The sequence below is a fragment of the Urocitellus parryii genome, chromosome 9 (assembly GCF_045843805.1).
Source record: "Urocitellus parryii isolate mUroPar1 chromosome 9, mUroPar1.hap1, whole genome shotgun sequence".
Taxonomy (NCBI): Eukaryota; Metazoa; Chordata; class Mammalia; order Rodentia; family Sciuridae; genus Urocitellus; species Urocitellus parryii.
In genome coordinates, this window is record NC_135539.1 from 52,212,233 (window position 1) to 52,229,760 (window position 17,528).

General features: G+C 32.3%; 1 protein-coding gene across 3 annotated transcripts in view; it reads right to left on the reverse strand.

The window, feature by feature from the left end:
• The window catches only part of Epc1 (enhancer of polycomb 1), a 57,704-nt gene that overhangs the window by 8,736 nt on the left and 31,440 nt on the right, over positions 1 to 17,528 (reverse strand). For all 3 annotated transcript variants that reach the window (XM_026405172.2, XM_026405171.2, XM_077802471.1), the window contains exons 2-10: positions 16,802 to 16,961; positions 9,721 to 9,866; positions 9,100 to 9,306; positions 8,591 to 8,739; positions 7,166 to 7,325; positions 4,985 to 5,158; positions 4,807 to 4,896; positions 4,578 to 4,726; positions 3,208 to 3,560 (exon numbers count right to left, since the gene is read on the reverse strand). In XM_026405172.2, coding sequence (XP_026260957.1) covers positions 3,208 to 3,560; positions 4,578 to 4,726; positions 4,807 to 4,896; positions 4,985 to 5,158; positions 7,166 to 7,325; positions 8,591 to 8,739; positions 9,100 to 9,306; positions 9,721 to 9,866; positions 16,802 to 16,961 — 1,588 coding nt within the window. The remainder of the gene's footprint in view (positions 1 to 3,207; positions 3,561 to 4,577; positions 4,727 to 4,806; positions 4,897 to 4,984; positions 5,159 to 7,165; positions 7,326 to 8,590; positions 8,740 to 9,099; positions 9,307 to 9,720; positions 9,867 to 16,801; positions 16,962 to 17,528) is intronic.

Consider the following 17,528-nt stretch of genomic DNA (forward strand, 5'->3'; position numbering starts at 1 on the left):
AAGTGGTTAAGTTATACCTACTGAGATTTAAAACAAGATTCTAGTCATAGATCTTCTCTTATGAGAACAAATCAGATCTGGAGTATAGATATGTGAGCTTAGAAAAATTATTTACAGTGCTGCTGAAATTTTATTGGAAACTAGGAATTAAAATCCTGAACTTGATCATTCTGGTTTAAATGTCATCTTCTCATTTCAGTTTTTCTGAATTATATTAGGAGCCTTAAGAAGAATTCCCTCTAGGTATGAAATATATTAATGTTTTTATTTGATATCTCCCAAACTCAAACACACAGAAATGAATACTGAGTCACTGAAAAAACACTAAATTTTCAAAGGTATTACTGTATATTAAAAAAAATAGATAATATGTTATTTAAGTAATTTTTTTTAAAAAGGCAATTTAAATACAAAACCTAGTCCTAGAAATCCTAAATATACATTTAGGTCTTTCTAATTTCCTCAACACTGTGCTATTCTGCTATATAGTATGCAGAGGACCATGTACTCAATAACACCTGGATTAGAAGGCTACCTAACATCTGAGTCATGTGGAGAAAGCAAAACAGATTCTGAGTAATTGAAACAGAGTTTATAAAAGTTGGTGTGTTAAAATTTATGCACTTCACTAAAATGAATGGTCTGCTGATATCTTCATTTAGAATTTTCTATTTAAAAATGAGATGGGCTGGGGCTGTAGCTCAGTGGCAAAGCGCTTGCCTAGCATGTGTGAGGCACTGGGTTTGATCCTTAGCACCAAATAAACAGATAAAATAAAGGCATGCTGTCCATATGCAACTACCCGCCCCCCGTGCGCGCTCCAAAAAAAATTTTTTTTAAATGAGAGTAAAGAAGACCTCAAACATGATTAAAAGGAGTCGGACCAGAAAGCATCACTAGTGTCATCACATAAGTATAAATCTTAATATTTATAACTGGATAATCAAAAGATGACTAAAATAATAATCCACATATTTGGCTTAAGCAGCAGGGAAGTATATTAAGGGATTCATATATGATATGATGGGTAAGTCAGTACAGTCAAAATTAAGCCTTGAAAATTCCTTGGGAGTACGTCAAACTCCTCTTTCAATAAACTAAACACAGTGTTTTATCTAGCATCAGATCACATCAGGGTTTTGGGGTTTCTTTAAGTCCCAGATGAAGAAATGTGGTTTCTGCCTGGGGACCATGCTGTATGAAAAACATTCTTTTTTAAAACTACAATGATATAAAATATGAGGAGAGATTTTTAATCTATGAATAAAGCAGAAAATTGGAACACTGTAAGAAAACAGCAAAGAAATTCTCTTCTCCCATTCTAGGCTCACTCTGGAGAACCCACATTCATCAGAAAAGCTTTATAGGTAGGTATAACATGTAAACTGCTAAATTTTAGTTCTTTTCTCCAGGGACCAATACTTGGAATTCACTTATCTCAAATACACATTAGATACAACTTAATTGTAATTCAGAGTGTAAAAAGAAAAGCTTTAGGTCTCTGGGATATTCACAAATATGAAAGAATAAATATTGTTAACCTATAGTAGTAGTCTGTAGACATCTATTCTATATAGAAAAATCTGGCAAAATTTAAGAGAAAATTGAAAAGTAGTACTGATAGGAAAAGATGCCTCCATCTTTCAAGAAACAAAATAGATATCTAGGGGAAAAGAAATGATTAACAACAACAACTATGAGGTCACTAAAATTTTTTTTCAGCTCATTTTGGTAATGTTCACATTTTAAATGTCAAGAAAGTTTTACAATTGACATTCATATGCCTATGTAAGTAGAACCTAAAATAACCTACATGAAAAAGATCATAATAAAATCTTTAGAATATATAAGTTCATTTCTCTATTTTAGGGAGTAAAGTAGATGTGGACTGATGAAACAGTTATTTGAGAAGAATCAAAGGATTTTATACAGCTCAAAAAGGTTAATTATCAGACACTATTATAAGTTTATACTTTTAAAATCTCCATACTCACAATGTATGTAAGTCTTCATATTGGAAGTTTTTCATTTTGTTTTTAAGCCTATACAGCAGATAAAACCTGGCTTTTTGTGATAAAGACACTAAAATTAATGGAATTGTAAATAATGTTAGGCCTCAGAAAAGCTGTTTATTTTCTAGTTGATTTCTGAAATGTAATAAGTTTTCTCATGAGCTGAAAGACTCCCATTTCATGAAAGTACTTCTTTGTAACCAAAGAAAATTAGTTTTTGGAACATTTTCTTGAGGACTTCAAAAATAAGAGCAAATGCTTATATTTATAAAGTGTAACCTTAACAGAAGATTAGGGAATAAAGACCTTTATAATACTTTCAAAAATCTGTATTTAAATTCCTTAAAAAGTTGTAGTGACATGCTTTTAACAGTTTATTTCTATAATCTATAAATAGAAGGCTAAGGGCTGGGATGTAGCTCAGTGGTAGAGTGCTCGCCTAACAAGATCCATTGACACCTACAACTAAACTATATTTTAAATAATAATAATAGAGGCTAGGGCTGTAGCTCAGTGGCAGAGTGGTTGCCTAACACATGTGAGGCACTGGGTTTAATCCTCAGCACTGCATAAAAGTAAACAAATAAAATAAAGGCATGCTGTCCATCTACAACTAAAAAAATAGTTAAAAAATAATAACAATAAAATAGAAAGCTAAGTTTAAAGGAATATTTTAAGTAGAAAGCATTTATTTTACGTACATTTCACAATATAGGAATAATAATAAAGTCAATATTATGGAAAAAAATTTTAAATACTAAAATAATCCTTTAGCTTAAATATTTTTTTCTGAAAATATAGTTTGTTTCTCATAGTTTTCTAAATTATTATTGTGTCAGCATGTAAGTTACACATACCTATTGTCTATTCATCGTTACAGTTAAGCAGACTAAAATAAAAAACTAGAAGTATTCAAGCATAAAAAAGTTAACAAGTAGGCTCCATTTTCTTTTCATATTAACTGAAAATGACTGATGAATGTTGTGGTTCACAGACTTCATTCAGGAAACAAATATCACACATTCAGTAGTAACAAATCACCTTTGTATGTGTGGGTAAATGAAAGCAAACACCTAGGGACTACAGCAATAGTATGACTGAACAGGATTCAAAAAAGTACTTATTACAACAGACCATATACCCCCCCAAAATGAACAAGCCCATCTACAGAAATGTACATCACATATAAACATACCAAAGTGTGCTGAACCACTGCTACTTTTACTTTGCGTGGAGGTACTGCATGTCTGGGTCCCAGGTTGTGCTGTTCCTGTTCGATTTATACTCCTATATAATTTTCTATTGGAGAGTTCATCATTGTCACTGTCATGTAGGGATGGTGTCCGAGGCCTAAAATGCCGCCATCTACATGATTTGATATTGACTAGTATCTGACTGAGGTCTTTAGAGAAAGATTTGTCCGAGGTATTTGTTTCTGAGGTATTGGCAAACTGATTGACTGGAGAATGTTGTGGTGAGGAAAGCATTTCCAAATCCAGATGGCGAAACATACTGTCATATTCTGAATAAGCTCTGTCCAGTAAGACCCTATTAAAAACAAGACATGTAATGTTTACTTAAAATTGCAATTCAGAGGTTATATAAAAAAGATTTTTCTTTCTTTCTCAACTTAAAAAAAATGGAATAAAAGCATACTAAGTACTTAAAATCATACTATAAAGTTGATTATTTCAGTTTTTGGCTCTTTTAGGCCAAAATCTCATTTTTTTCTTTTTTTGGGGGGAGAGGAGCACTGTGGACTAAACCAGAGGTACTTAACTACTGAGACACATCCTTAGCCATACCCCGGCTACCTTTCATAAATTTTTTGTTTTGAGACAGGATCTTGCTAAGTTGCTTAGGGCCTTGTTAGGTTGCTAAAGCTACCTGCCTCAACCTCCAGAGTTGCTGGGATTATAGGCACATCAGGCTCAAAAATCTCAGTTTCTATTTGACACAGTTTCTATTTTTCAAATTGGTTTTCAACCAAAAATTTTATTTATCTTTGTTTTCAGCGACTCTGCAATTCCTTTCCTTTCCTCATACAAACAACTCATATAAAGGCCTTTAGACTATGTAGGAAGAAAAATTAAATTCTGACAAACTGGGATGTAAAGATTGGGTCACATATGGATTCTTTTAGTTAAAAAGTTAGACAAACCATTATCTTAGTTAACATGACAATTTTGGGCCTATTTAAGTCCCTTCTCCCAGAACCCAACATTTTTTTATAGTCTTGTTTAGCTTAATACAGTATGTGCAATAAGGATTTATTTATATTCATCCATTCCCTTTTCTTAGAATTCTATCCCTTGATAATTTAACTGAGGTATTCCATCTTGGGAAGAAAAGGAAATTCATTTGGGATTCATTAAGAGTTATACATTGTGTGAGCTATGGTTGTATAGGAAACGAATAGCAGAGGCAAAAATATTTCAGTCAACAAATCAGTTAAGAACAGCAAATAGTAACTGGTAAGCTGTTTAGAATGACTGTCTTACTTTAAACTCTGAATTTGATTACTGTCTAAAATATCTCTATACTGGGAATGCTGAAATACCTTACCTTCCACCGCGCCCAACCCGTCTTCGTGCAAATCCAATACACCTTTGGGGTACGGTGAGAGTAGTCAAGCAGTATCTGTATCGCACATCCCCTAATCCTCCATCCTTAGGACTAGTCCAAGGCCAGTTGCCAGTTTGGTCTAAGTGAGGCTAAAAGAAAGTCCAAATTATTTTAATTCATGAGTTAAATGCAAATAGAATGTTATTTACAAATAAGGTCTGAAACTTACAGCATAGTACTGACAGCCTGCTTTCCTACGGAAAGCAAAAGGACCATCAGGATCATTTTCTTCCTCAGCTTCCGAAGAGCCAGACAAAACCTTTAAATACAAAATAAATGAAACAGGTTAAACATGTGACTTTCTACATTCCTCTCCTATGTTAATAGAGACATTCGCATATTTTTACCTGGGAGAGAGGTTCTTCATCTGAGCTGGGAAAGTCATACTGATTTAAATCTTTAGCATTAAAGACTGGCAGTGCAGGACTCGTCTGTTGAGGAGTAGCAGCAGCAGACGATGGTAAGACTTTGGGCTTCTTTTCGTATTTCCGTTTCGGTCGGATAAGATCAGTTTTATCTTGCTGCAACAAAGATGTGAATTAATTATATACTAGAAACCATGTTCTACAAAACTTCAGTTTTTTGGAAATTAAAAAAAAGAAGCTTATTGCTCTGATGAAGGTGTTCATATTCATAAGGTAAGACTTTTATGTCTGGTCATCTTACATTGTAAAGAAGTTGATCTCTGTGAAAGCATGAGTATATTGTACAATCCAACATAGTTCTATATATCATTTTGTTTCAAAGAAAGTAAAACGAAAGAACAGAAGTTCTCCAGTATTTGCCACTGGCTCCGATAATTTTTTTTAATTTTCTATGAAAATTCTGGAGAGTGGGGGTGATATATAGGCCCTGGTCTCAAGCAATAACAAATCAATATAGGAAAAATAATAATAAAAACAACTTTACCCAAACACAAAGCAAACTACAGATAATGGTTAAGAAAGTAGTACATAAAATTATAATTTTGAAGAGTAATAAACATAAAAATTAAGGACTTGCTACCTGAACAATAACAAGTCTTTCTGGAGTGTTAGATTTTGAGCAGTGCCAGAAGACAAAGATATAAAAAATCATTAAATAAGGGAAACACCAGGATAAAACAGAGGCAAGACTAAGTTGACAGAACACAGTGCATGTTAGAAATATGTATGTTAGATGATGGCAAACGTTAAGATAAGTATGAATTTGACATATAGGCAACAGTAAGGAAAATTAGAGGCAAACATATTAAGAAGAAAAAGGTCATGGCAAGAATTATGGTATGTAAACATATTAAGAATTCATATTAATTCTTATGTAATTTATGGCATTATAGTTTACTGGAAAAAATTAACTACTCAATCATAAAGTATCTTTCTTCAATTACTACTGTTGTACTGAGAAGAAAGACTTAATTGAAAGCTAACTGCAAAACAAAACATTATTCAGAAGTTATTATAAATGGTCTCCTGTAATGACTACATTATTAGCTACCATTTTTCTTTAAAAGATAATTAAAAAGCTTGATCTTATTCAATAAAATTTGGGATCCAAACACCATATAATAAAATGATCAAGATAATGAAACAGTCCCTTTAAGAATTCTGTCTTAATTTAGAGGAATTTAAAGTACCTGCAAGCGTGAGGGCTCATATTTCTGGCACATAGAGAGAAAAGTAACATCAGAATTAAATAAAGAGTTTAATCTGGAAATATAACTGAAGGGTAACTAACACTGGATTCAAGTAGAGGAAAACCACACAGGAGAGTCAGATAGGGGAACCATAGATTTAAAATACTAAAAGTAGAAAAATAGCCATTCAATTTTAAAGGCATAGTTAAATTATAAAAGTGGAACATAAAATTTAGATTAAGTATAAAATTTTAATGTCCATGGATCATATCTTTATATAAGTAAAAGGAAAAATTCTTGTATTACCCTCACTTTTTAGATGTACTATCTATATTACAAACTATTAAAGAGATACACCTGAATTATCACTTTTTATTTTGCTTACGTACAGATGTGTTCACAAAAGATAAATTTCACATATTTGTCTCTAACCCTTTATATTTTATTTATATTACTTCAATACCTGATAATCCTACTACTAGTAAAATACTCCTTTTATCAGATATATAGTAATAAACTCTACCTTTATAAGGAAATAACCAAAATAAAAATAAAGTTTTAATTACAAATTTCTGCTTTCTTAATAAGCAGCATACTTCATGGTAGGGTTTTTTTTTTTATGTGCTTTTACTTTTCTGGGAGGGGGGTACGGGAACTGAATTCAGGGGCACTAGACTGTAAGCCACATCCACAACCCTATTTTATTGAGAGAGAGGGTCTCATTCAATTGCTTAGTGTCTTGCTTTTGTTGAGGCTGGCTTTGAACTCCTGATCCTCCTGGCTCAGCCTCCTGGGGTGCTGGGATTACAGGTTTGCACCAGTGTGCCCAGTTGTGTTTTGACTTTTTATTCTCATTCTAATGATAAAATATCATCCCATTATCTGATACTATATCACAAAAAAGTTTAATCACCTTATTAACTTTAAACTCCTTCACATCCATTACTTCCTGATGTTTAAACTGACTGCTATTAGTAATAGGGATGATGGGGATGGCATAAGTAGGTTTCATTGGCTGTCTCTGTGCCATAACCTCAGACATGATCTCTCCATTGTAGTCACCCAAATTATACCTGAAATGATAAAAAACAAAGTTTAAAACAATGATATTCGAAGAGCATGTGATGTTTTGATAAATATACATACTGTGAAATGATTACTATGATGAAGCTAATTAACATATCTATCACCTCACACACAGTACGTAGGGGGGTCTGATTTCCTTGAAGCAAATTTCAAGAATACAATACATTGTTATTAACTATTCTGTACATTAGGTCTTCAGAACTTATTTGTTTTATGACCACAACTTCATACCCTCTGATCAACATACAAAAATGTACAATCTTTACTTTTCAATTATACCTAAATAAAGCTGGGAGGAAAAGAAAGTTTAAAAAAGTTACTTTTGAAAGTATAAATCCTTATGACTATTAATAACTGAAATATAATTATAAACATCAATTGGACATAGGTAATTAAGTCTAGTTAAACCTGAACTATTTGCTGAATGTCTATTAAAATTAAAGATAAATAATCCTTTTGTTTCTTCCTTCTACTTTTTTTGTCTCATAGCTTTTTCTTGACACATAATGACACTGGAAAAAAGAGAATACTTGGAATCCTGCCTTAACAATTTTGGTGAAAGACTGGTAGAAAAGTAGAAATTAATGCATAAAACGGTGTTGAAAATTTCCTACTAATTGTAACTGTCTGTACTAAAAACCAAATTTCTTGTGATTTCTTTCAGAAAAATTAAACAGTGATTTTCTTACTGAGAAATATGGCAATCAGACTTGAAGTTTTTGTTGTGTACCTCACTGCCATTCCCCCTTCTTTTCTTTACTTTTTTATGAAAACCATCAATTATTTAATGGGCTAGGGAAATAGCTCAGTTGGTGAAGTACTACTTGTCTAGCATGCACAAGGCCCTGGGTTCAATCCCCAGTACAAAAACAAACAAAATCCAATTATTTAAAAAGTGTGTGTATACATACAAATAAATAATTAGTACTATATCAAGTGAATAAAACAAAACCCACAAAATACAAAAATGTTCTCTCTCTCAAAGCCCTATACACAACAAGTAAGAACAAATGAAAGAGATTTCAAAATGGAAATATCTGATACATTTCAGTTAGTGAGCCCAGTCACTTTAAAAAGACAGGAATACATGTAAAATTATACAAGCTTGGTATCACACCACACATTTAAACAGTTTCTATTATTAAAAGTAGATATTCTGTAATTACAGATAATTGCTCAGGAAATAAATTAACTTAATATACCAAAATGCTACTGCTACCATACTTCTTAGTACTATTAAAATGTACTTTACCTCTTTTCCATAATTTCCAGTGTTAAGTGCAATAGCTCCCTTTTACTCTTTTCTCTTCTTTTTATCATTTCTAGAATAGTAACAGCCCGACTTAGATCTCGACGCAGCTTAAGCATTTTTTCATAAGAGGCTTCATCATTTTTGCGATTCTGCAAATATTAAAGTTGCTTGTTTAATGTCAATAATACTCCTAATTAGTAGCACTGTGAGCCAAGTTATTGATACTTAAGAATGTATATATTTGAAGGGTGAATTGGAATTTAAAGACATTGGAAGACAGAATGGAACACCAGGAAATCAATTTTGTATAAGATTTTTAAGGGTATTAACATTAAAATATACCAGTAACAGCTATACAGTAAATCTTAAAGTCAACTTATTTTCAATTATATCTTTCATTATAATTGTAAAGAGTTGCATTTAACAAAAATTAAATCAAAGAAAACTGAGATTAATTACTATAAATAATTTTTATAGATTTAAAGAAAAAAAAATCCAAAGTCACTTACTTTTCGAGTCTGCATTTTTTCAGTGCGTCTTCTAAAAGCCACATAAGGATCATTTGTGCTGGAACCATCTCGCTTTTCTTGTTTTACTGATGGGATAAGAGATGGCCCTCGACAGTTTTTTCTTTTTTTAATCCAGTATTCATAAACTTCTCTAATTAGTTCATCATCTTCTTTTAGCAGTAGTTTGGCTTCCTGTAGACTGACTGGCTAAATATAAAACCACTGTGTCATTTTCATATAATATATAGGGTTCAAAATTGTTATTTCTCAATTTAAATGACAATACTCAAAAATGTATATTGTATTATACAATAGCAAACTTACATATTGTACCTTATACACTGAGCTAGGTGCTCTAAGCACACTCATTATTTTATCTAATTTTCACAATAATACAATGAAATTTATCGTCTACATTATGGATGAGGAAACTGAGGCATAGAGAAATTTAAAGATATTGCTCAAGATTATACAGGTTAATAATAGGCAGAGATGAGATATGAATTCATACCTTTAAACATCAAAGCCTGCTCTCTTAGCTCCCTTCAGTATCATGCAATTTCCATATAATATAGACATTTACACAATACATACATACATTATATGTAAATGGAATTGTACCTGCTGACCACTGCCTTTTTCTAGACGGTCAATCATTTCCTCAAATTGCAGTGGACAGATGTCCATTTTCTTTTTTAATTTATTCACAAATACTTCATCTTCAGAATCCAAATCATAATCAGGCTGTTCAGCATCCAAACTAAAAGCTGACAGAAGAAACCATAAACAATCATTTACTGTGTGAATTCATCAACAAAAACCTCTCACAGATGTCTGGATAAAAGCAAGACCTGGATTTTCTAAGGAAAAAAGACTTTTAGATTTTGCTTCAGAGCCACAAACAATCTAAGCTCACAGATATATTATTCATATTCATCTTTACTACAAATACAGATAAAAATGATAGAAGACAGTGAATAGGATACCTTCCACCCACTCTAAAAGCAAGTAAACTAGAAGTCCTTTACTAAAAACATCAATGGATTATTAAATGTGTCTGGTAGTACCATGTGGAAATGCCATTTTTGTAGCTCAAAAATCACAACTTAGCAATTTCATATAGTTTTCCATAATATAAAATAATAAGGTCATTATGTCATTATTTTTAAGTCCTATCTTACAGATCATTAAACTACTTTACCAAAAGCTTAGAGACTGGTAGTTAAAGATGAAGTGTTAAAACCCACTACCAATAACAGTGACAGTGAGTGCATTCCTGCCAAGGAGACTTATTCTCCTTGAGAATCACTATCATGACAATGGAAATGTGAGGTTTATTTCACAGATCTGTCATCAAGAATCACTTGCCATTCAATTATTTATCCAAATTAAGCTAGGTTGATATGGATATAAGCAAAAATATTAAATAGTGTGATATCAAAATATTTGTTGTCCTTCTCTTGGTCAATTCCTTCTCCCTTAGAGTCTAAATACTCATATACTAAAATGGCATGAGGTTCTTTTTACCTAGTCTCTCTAATGTCTTCTGTACTTTATGAACCAGTAATGTCAAAATTTATATATTTCATAGAGTGCGCTATTTGATGACTTTGGGCTTTTACATTAGCTGTTTTCTGACTACCCACAAAATACGACAATGCCTATTTAATGTTTTTAATATTCAGTCAAACATCACTCCTTTGGAATCCTTTCTTGACTGTCCTTCACCCAATAAGTGATTCCTAACTTCACTTAGTAGAAACTACGAAGCCTCACACCAGAAAAATAGGTTGTATAAAAGTGTACACACTATGTTATATAAATTACAGGCAATTCAGACATGTACCTAAAAGTTATGGCACACAGGTTAAAAAATATGCTCCAGATCACTTTCTTTCTATCATACCATTTTCTGTATATACTTTATAATCTACTTGTTAAGTATGTACCTCCCCTATTAAAATGTGACTGATCTCTTTTAAGGGGAAGCATATGTGCTCTTTTTATCTCCACATCACCAAGTGGAAATAAAGTAACATGTTTCCTCTTGTATGTCACCTCTGCTTGAAAATTAATAGTATTCTAATGTTATGAAAAACCAGTCATCCATTAGTAAAGTCTGTGATAGATTAAGAGGAAAATATTTGGCTACCAAATACCAACCATCATGCTTCAAGCTTAACATAGTAATTGACCCAGAGGAATCCAGTATATACATGAAGAATTAAATGTATTATTAAACTGTTTTATTTTCTGTTTTGACCTATACCACTTATTTAACATTCCTGATTTAAGTAAGTAGATATTCAGACCCTATAAAAATCTCTAGATATTAGTCTCTCTGAATCCATGTCACAGCAATAGGCACTCCAATGATTTTCCATAATTTCATTTTGTTTGCAACTATACATGAACACGCTTTTGGAAATCTTTAAGGAGACTGAAACTGTTAGGTTAAAAACACTTGATTCTTTTTGTTCCTAACCAAATTAATTCTGATCTGTGTTGTCCCATATGGTAACCCTAAGCTATATGTAACTAATTGAATTTGTATTTAATTATGTAAAATTTAGTGCTAAATATCTAATGTGCCTAGTGGCTATTCTGTACTAAACACCAAAGATTATAGAATATGTCTGTCATGATGAAAAGTTCTACTACAGAGGGCTAATTCAGATATTCCAGAAAGCCAAACTCACAGAGACTAACTACCAATGTTCTTCTGCCTTCTAGCATTTGTATTTTGAATATTTTTAGGATCTCATCTATACAATATACTTTGGTATCCTCCACATAAAATTTATTTTTCTTTAGATCAAATCACAATCACAAAATTTAACTATTCATAAAAACTGAAAAAGCTTATTTAGCATCACCTTTATTTTTACATTAAACAGCAACAACATATTCCTGATATAACTTATATTATCAATGACAAATCACATTCTACATATCAGGCAACTGAAGCAAGACTAGAAAGTAAGATTTCTATCACATCTATCAGGGAGCTCAAGTCTTTTCCATTGAAAGGATATGACAAAGTCCTCTTACCTTTGCAAGAGGATTTTCTAAAATAATAAACATGAGGCTACTTGTTAGAGAATATTAAAATCCTATAGCAAAGCTAACATGTAAAGATCTGCTTTAGACTAAAAGCTCTCATAAAAAAATTTACTTTAGGATAATCTTTTTTTTTTTAGAGAGAGAGAGAGAGAGAGAGAGGGAGGGAGGGAGGGAGGGAGAATTTTTTTAATAATTATTTTTTAGTTTTCGGCGGATACAACATCTTTGTTTGTATGTGGTGCTGAGGATCGAACCAGGCCTCACGCATGCCAGGCGAGCGCGCTACCGCTTGAGCCACATCCCCAGCCCCTAGGATAATCTTAATGTATAATTTAGCATTAGGTGAACCTGCAGCTTCCAACTATAGCTCAACCTGAGCTGATAAAGATGCAGCAATATTTACCATTGCCTTTGAAATAGTATTGCTGTAGACTTTCTGGACTCGTTAATGAAAAGAAAGGGATGATAAAAACCTAATTAGGTTCTGTCAATTAAAACGAGACCTACCTAGTCAATTGTTGTTAAATAATAGAAATGACTCTTTAAAATACCGATAAACCCAGATGTATGTATAATTAAAAACAACAACAACAACAACATGCTGAGGGTGTTGTAGCTTAATGGTAGAGTGCTTGGCTAGCATGTACATACTAGTTCCTCAGTTCAATCCCTAAAACCACAAAAGAAAAAGCAAAACCAACCAGTATTAGATGTGATTCACAGATGTAAATCTGTTATATAAGTCTAAGGGAAAAGAACACAAAGTATATAAAAATCGGTTAGATATTTTTATGAGGAAATAAAATGTGGAAGATGGCCCCTAGGGGATGCCTAAAACTTGAATAAACCATATAATTAATGTCTTTTCCAACTCAACTAAGTACTTATCAAGCACTGTGGCCCTAACTTTTGCAGTGTGAGATGCAATAGCAAAGCTAGTATGAATTTCTTCTTCCTTCTTCATAATTTTGTAGACAGAAGATTCATTCTTACCATAATCTTAGCAACCACAGTATGTGATTTTTTAAGTTGAGAGAACTTTCACCTTTTCACTTAAAGGAAGTACTTTATATCTTCTCTTTGGCATATCTGGCATCATTGCTTTTCCTTGGGGCTTTTTTATCAAATAAAATTAAGGTTACTTGAACAAAAGCAGATGCTGTGACAGCTGTTTTGATAACCTAGTTAACTATGAATGGCTAATGAAGGGGTAGTATACACAGTGTGGATACGTTAGAAAAAGGAACACTTTATGTCTCAGGAAGGATGAACTATAATTTAAAACTCATGAACTGTTTATTTCTGGAATTTCCCACTTAATATTTTCAGATCATGGGTGATCATGAGTAACTGAAACTTTATTATAAATAAGGAGGATTTACTATATTTAGAGTCTAATAATAGAGGTATAATGATATGAATGTCTATTAACAGTGCCTTTTATGGGTCAAACTAAAGAGTACATTGGGTGGGTATGTCTAAAACTCTAAATAGCATTCTTAAAATGCAAGATACAAATAGTAAAAGGATATCTGGGTTCAAAAAATAGCACAAAATGTGGATTAGGGACAGAATATAATCCCTGAGGCTAAGGAGGAATTTCTCACACCAGTTTTGATGCGAACATTATTGGTAAAGACAATAATAGGGGTAAAATTTTCCAAATAATGTTTGATGAAATGTTGATACACAACATATAATAAAGAGATCTGAAAAATGATGGATTAAAAGTTAAATAAATTGAATATCTCAAGACTGTAAGAGCTATAAAACAGCACTAATATGAATATGACTCTGGGTGTTGGGAGGGGAATAAAATATGCAAATTCCCAAACATATTTAATCATAGTTTTTTCAGGGAATACAAATTATCTATTTAAAAACTCTAAGCTTGTGTAACATTAGTTTAGGAGCAAATTGGAAATTGGGGTACTTGAAATGAACCAGTTCATTTGTTTAAGTAAAGTTCCTAAAGAATTACACATATACACTATACATATAGAGTTCCTATAGAATTCAAGAACAACTTACTAGAACACCTAGAAGCCTGTATTTAATTTTACCTTTGTAAAAATTTGCACTATAGCTTTTCCTTATTTTAGTATATTAAAAACTAATTCAGGGCTGGGGTTGTAGCCTCAGTGGCAGGGGGCTTGACTAGCTCGTGTGAGGCACTGGTTTGGTCCTCAGCATCACATAAAAATAAACAAACAAAAAAGGCATTATGTCTAACTACAACTAAAAATTAAAAAACAAAAACTAATACCAATATTTAAAAATTAACACCATTTTTATACAATTTCTTCTAGAAAACAAGAGAAAGAACACTTTCCAGCTCCTTTTATAATGCCGGTATTACTGATGCTGAAACCAGACAAGATAGATACTAACACTATTCATAAACTGAGATGCAAAAATCCTTGGTAGCAAAAATTCTATCCAACAACGTATCAGAAAAAATGTCAGAGGGGCTGGGATTGTAGCTCAGGGGTAGAGTGCTGCTTGCATTGTACGTATGAGGCACTAGGTTCAATCCTCAGCACCACATAACAATAAATAAAAGTATTATGTCCATCTACAACTAAAAAAAAAATCATAAAAATATAAGATATATTCCAAATATGGAAGTGTAGTCCAATATTTGAAAATCAGTAAGTGTAACTTACCATATTAACAGGCTGAGGAAGAAGAAAAAGAAAAAACCACAGGATATCAATTGTTGCTAAAAGAGCATGCAGAAAAAATTCAACATCCATTCATGATAAAAATTCTCAGTATGAGAACTAGGGGGAACTTCAACTTCATAAAAAACCACATTAAAAAAACCTACAGGGGCTGGGGTTGTGGCTCAGTGATAGAGCACTTGTCTAGCATGTGTGAGGCACTGGGTTCAATCCTCAGCATCACATAAAAATAAATAAATAAATAAATAAATAAATAAATAAATAAATCCTACAGCTCTCTGAACCATTCACAGCCAGAGAATGAGAAGGTGTGCTCCATTTGTGTATAACGAATGTGTCAAAATACATTCTACTAACATGTATAACTAATTAGAACAAATTTAAAAAAAAGAAAAAACTAGAGCTAACTTCATATTTATAATGACATTGAATTATTCCCTTCTAATAGTAGAAATGAGGCAAAGATATTAGTTATCTTGCCACTCTTATTTTTAAGCTCCCATTACTCTCATTATTCAAATAGTACTAAAGTGCATGCCATTATAATAAGATAAGAAAAAAAATTAAAGGCATGCAATTAAGGAAAAAAAAGGAGGGGCTATAAAAGACTCCCAAGATAATTCATAATTATACAGTCAGAATTTAATATGTTGTCTCTTTTTTCATTTTGTTGTTGTGATCTGTTTTGAGACAAGGTCTCCCTGTGTTACTCAAGTTGTGAACTCCTGGGCTCAAGTTACCTCCCTCTTCATCCTCCTGAGTATCTGGGACTACAGGTACATGCCACCAGACCCTGTGTCTATGTCTTAAATGTAATTAAACAAGAGTGCACAACTAAACACAAACTGCTTGTGGCTTACTCTAAAGAAACCCCTAGTGAATTAGAGAAATTCTTCTTTTAAAGGAAATGAATAATATTAGGCCAAAGAGTTAATGATGAAAAAAAAAATCACAAGTTAAAAAAATATCAGAATGTTAATAAATAAAAGCCAAAATGGACTACTTCTTGCTTTTATATTTAAAAAACTGTGAAATTAGTGTTTTTAATCTGGGACAGAAAAAACTGAATCATATAGGGAAAAGGTTAAAAGAAGCAGAAAACTAGCTAATGAGTTAAGAATTAGTTAAAACTGGTTCTCAATGTGCTTACATGGATTAAAAAAAAAACCATAAAAACCCTAAAATAAAGATATAGTAATATATTAAGACATATAAATATATAAGGCTACAAACTCTGTTCATCATCACCAAATATGGTAGCTATTAAAGGACCAATTTCTACTGGAAAAAACTAACAATACCAAGTGAAACAAACTCCCAAGTAGAACATTAAAATTTTAAAAACTAACATATCACTCTGCTAGCAGAAAACACAGACCAGAGCTTAGCAAACTACGGCCCATATGCCTACTCTCGCCCGCCACCTATTTTTATGGATAAAGTTTTATCGAAACACAGACATGTTCATCTGTTTATGTATTCTCTTTTTTTTTTTTTTTTGGCGAGCGCGCTACCACTTGAGCCACATCCCCAGCCCCCATGTTTATGTATTCTCTATAGCTCTCTACAATAGCAGAGATGAATAGTTGTGCCAGAGAATGAATGATCCCCCAAGCCTAAAGTATTTTTTATATCTGATCCTTTATAGGAAAAATTTGCTAAATCTTAAGAGTTAACACTTTTAATATTATTAATTCTGAAAAGAAAGAAAACTATTTCCATTCTGAGGCATATTCTTAATCCTATTTGTCTAAAGCAGCCTAAGATCCCATAGTGGAATGAAACTGAAAGTCTATGATGAAAAATGCTAATAATTTTTGGTCAGATATCTCAAACACCATTTTAAAAGGAGAAAATGCGATCTAATAACTCTCAAGTTGATGTTAGTCAGCAGGTATCTGTGAAGTTATATAAATATGAAAAAATAACAATCATTAAAAAAAGTAACTACTTACGCTGTATGTGAATGAGCTGCTTTGGCATCTTAAATTCCCCAGGATATATAGATTCATAGTAAGCAATATTACTCTCTGCCTCTGGGACTGGTATAACCATGTTATCCCTCTTCTCGCCATACACCTGCTGTGCTGAAATAGCCCGCTGAAGATGATGTTCCTAAAAAGAGGGGAAAATAATGTAAGTTTATGTATTTAAGGAGCAGCAAATAGAAAATACAGTCATACAGAGGTGTTTGCTCATTTGTTTTTACTATTTCAGTAGTAGGTCTTGAAAGCATGGGTGTTAACAATACAACTAATAGTATAAACATTTTAAGTAGAAATGAGAAGATTTTGCTACAAACACTTGACTCCTCATTTTCTCTGCACCTTTACTTAAAAGGTACTACACCAAATGGAATTATAAAGATTTTTTAAAAGTTTACTAAAACTGAGATGAAAGAAAATATCTGAACTTACTACATGAAGAAAGCAAGCTGTGTATAAAAATTATTTTATTGATTCAAATCTATTCATACAGTACTTTGTAAATCTAGAATTTTCTTTTAAACAAATCAACTAATACAATCTTTTCAAAGACGGATAGAAATTATTATCTTCTCCATTTTTAGTTTATGAAATTGACACAGATTAAAATCCTGGTCCAGAGCCTTTCCTGGACAGCAGCAGAGTTGTGCCCTAGACCTAGACTCAGGCGGCATGGATTAGAATCTAACTCCAGCAC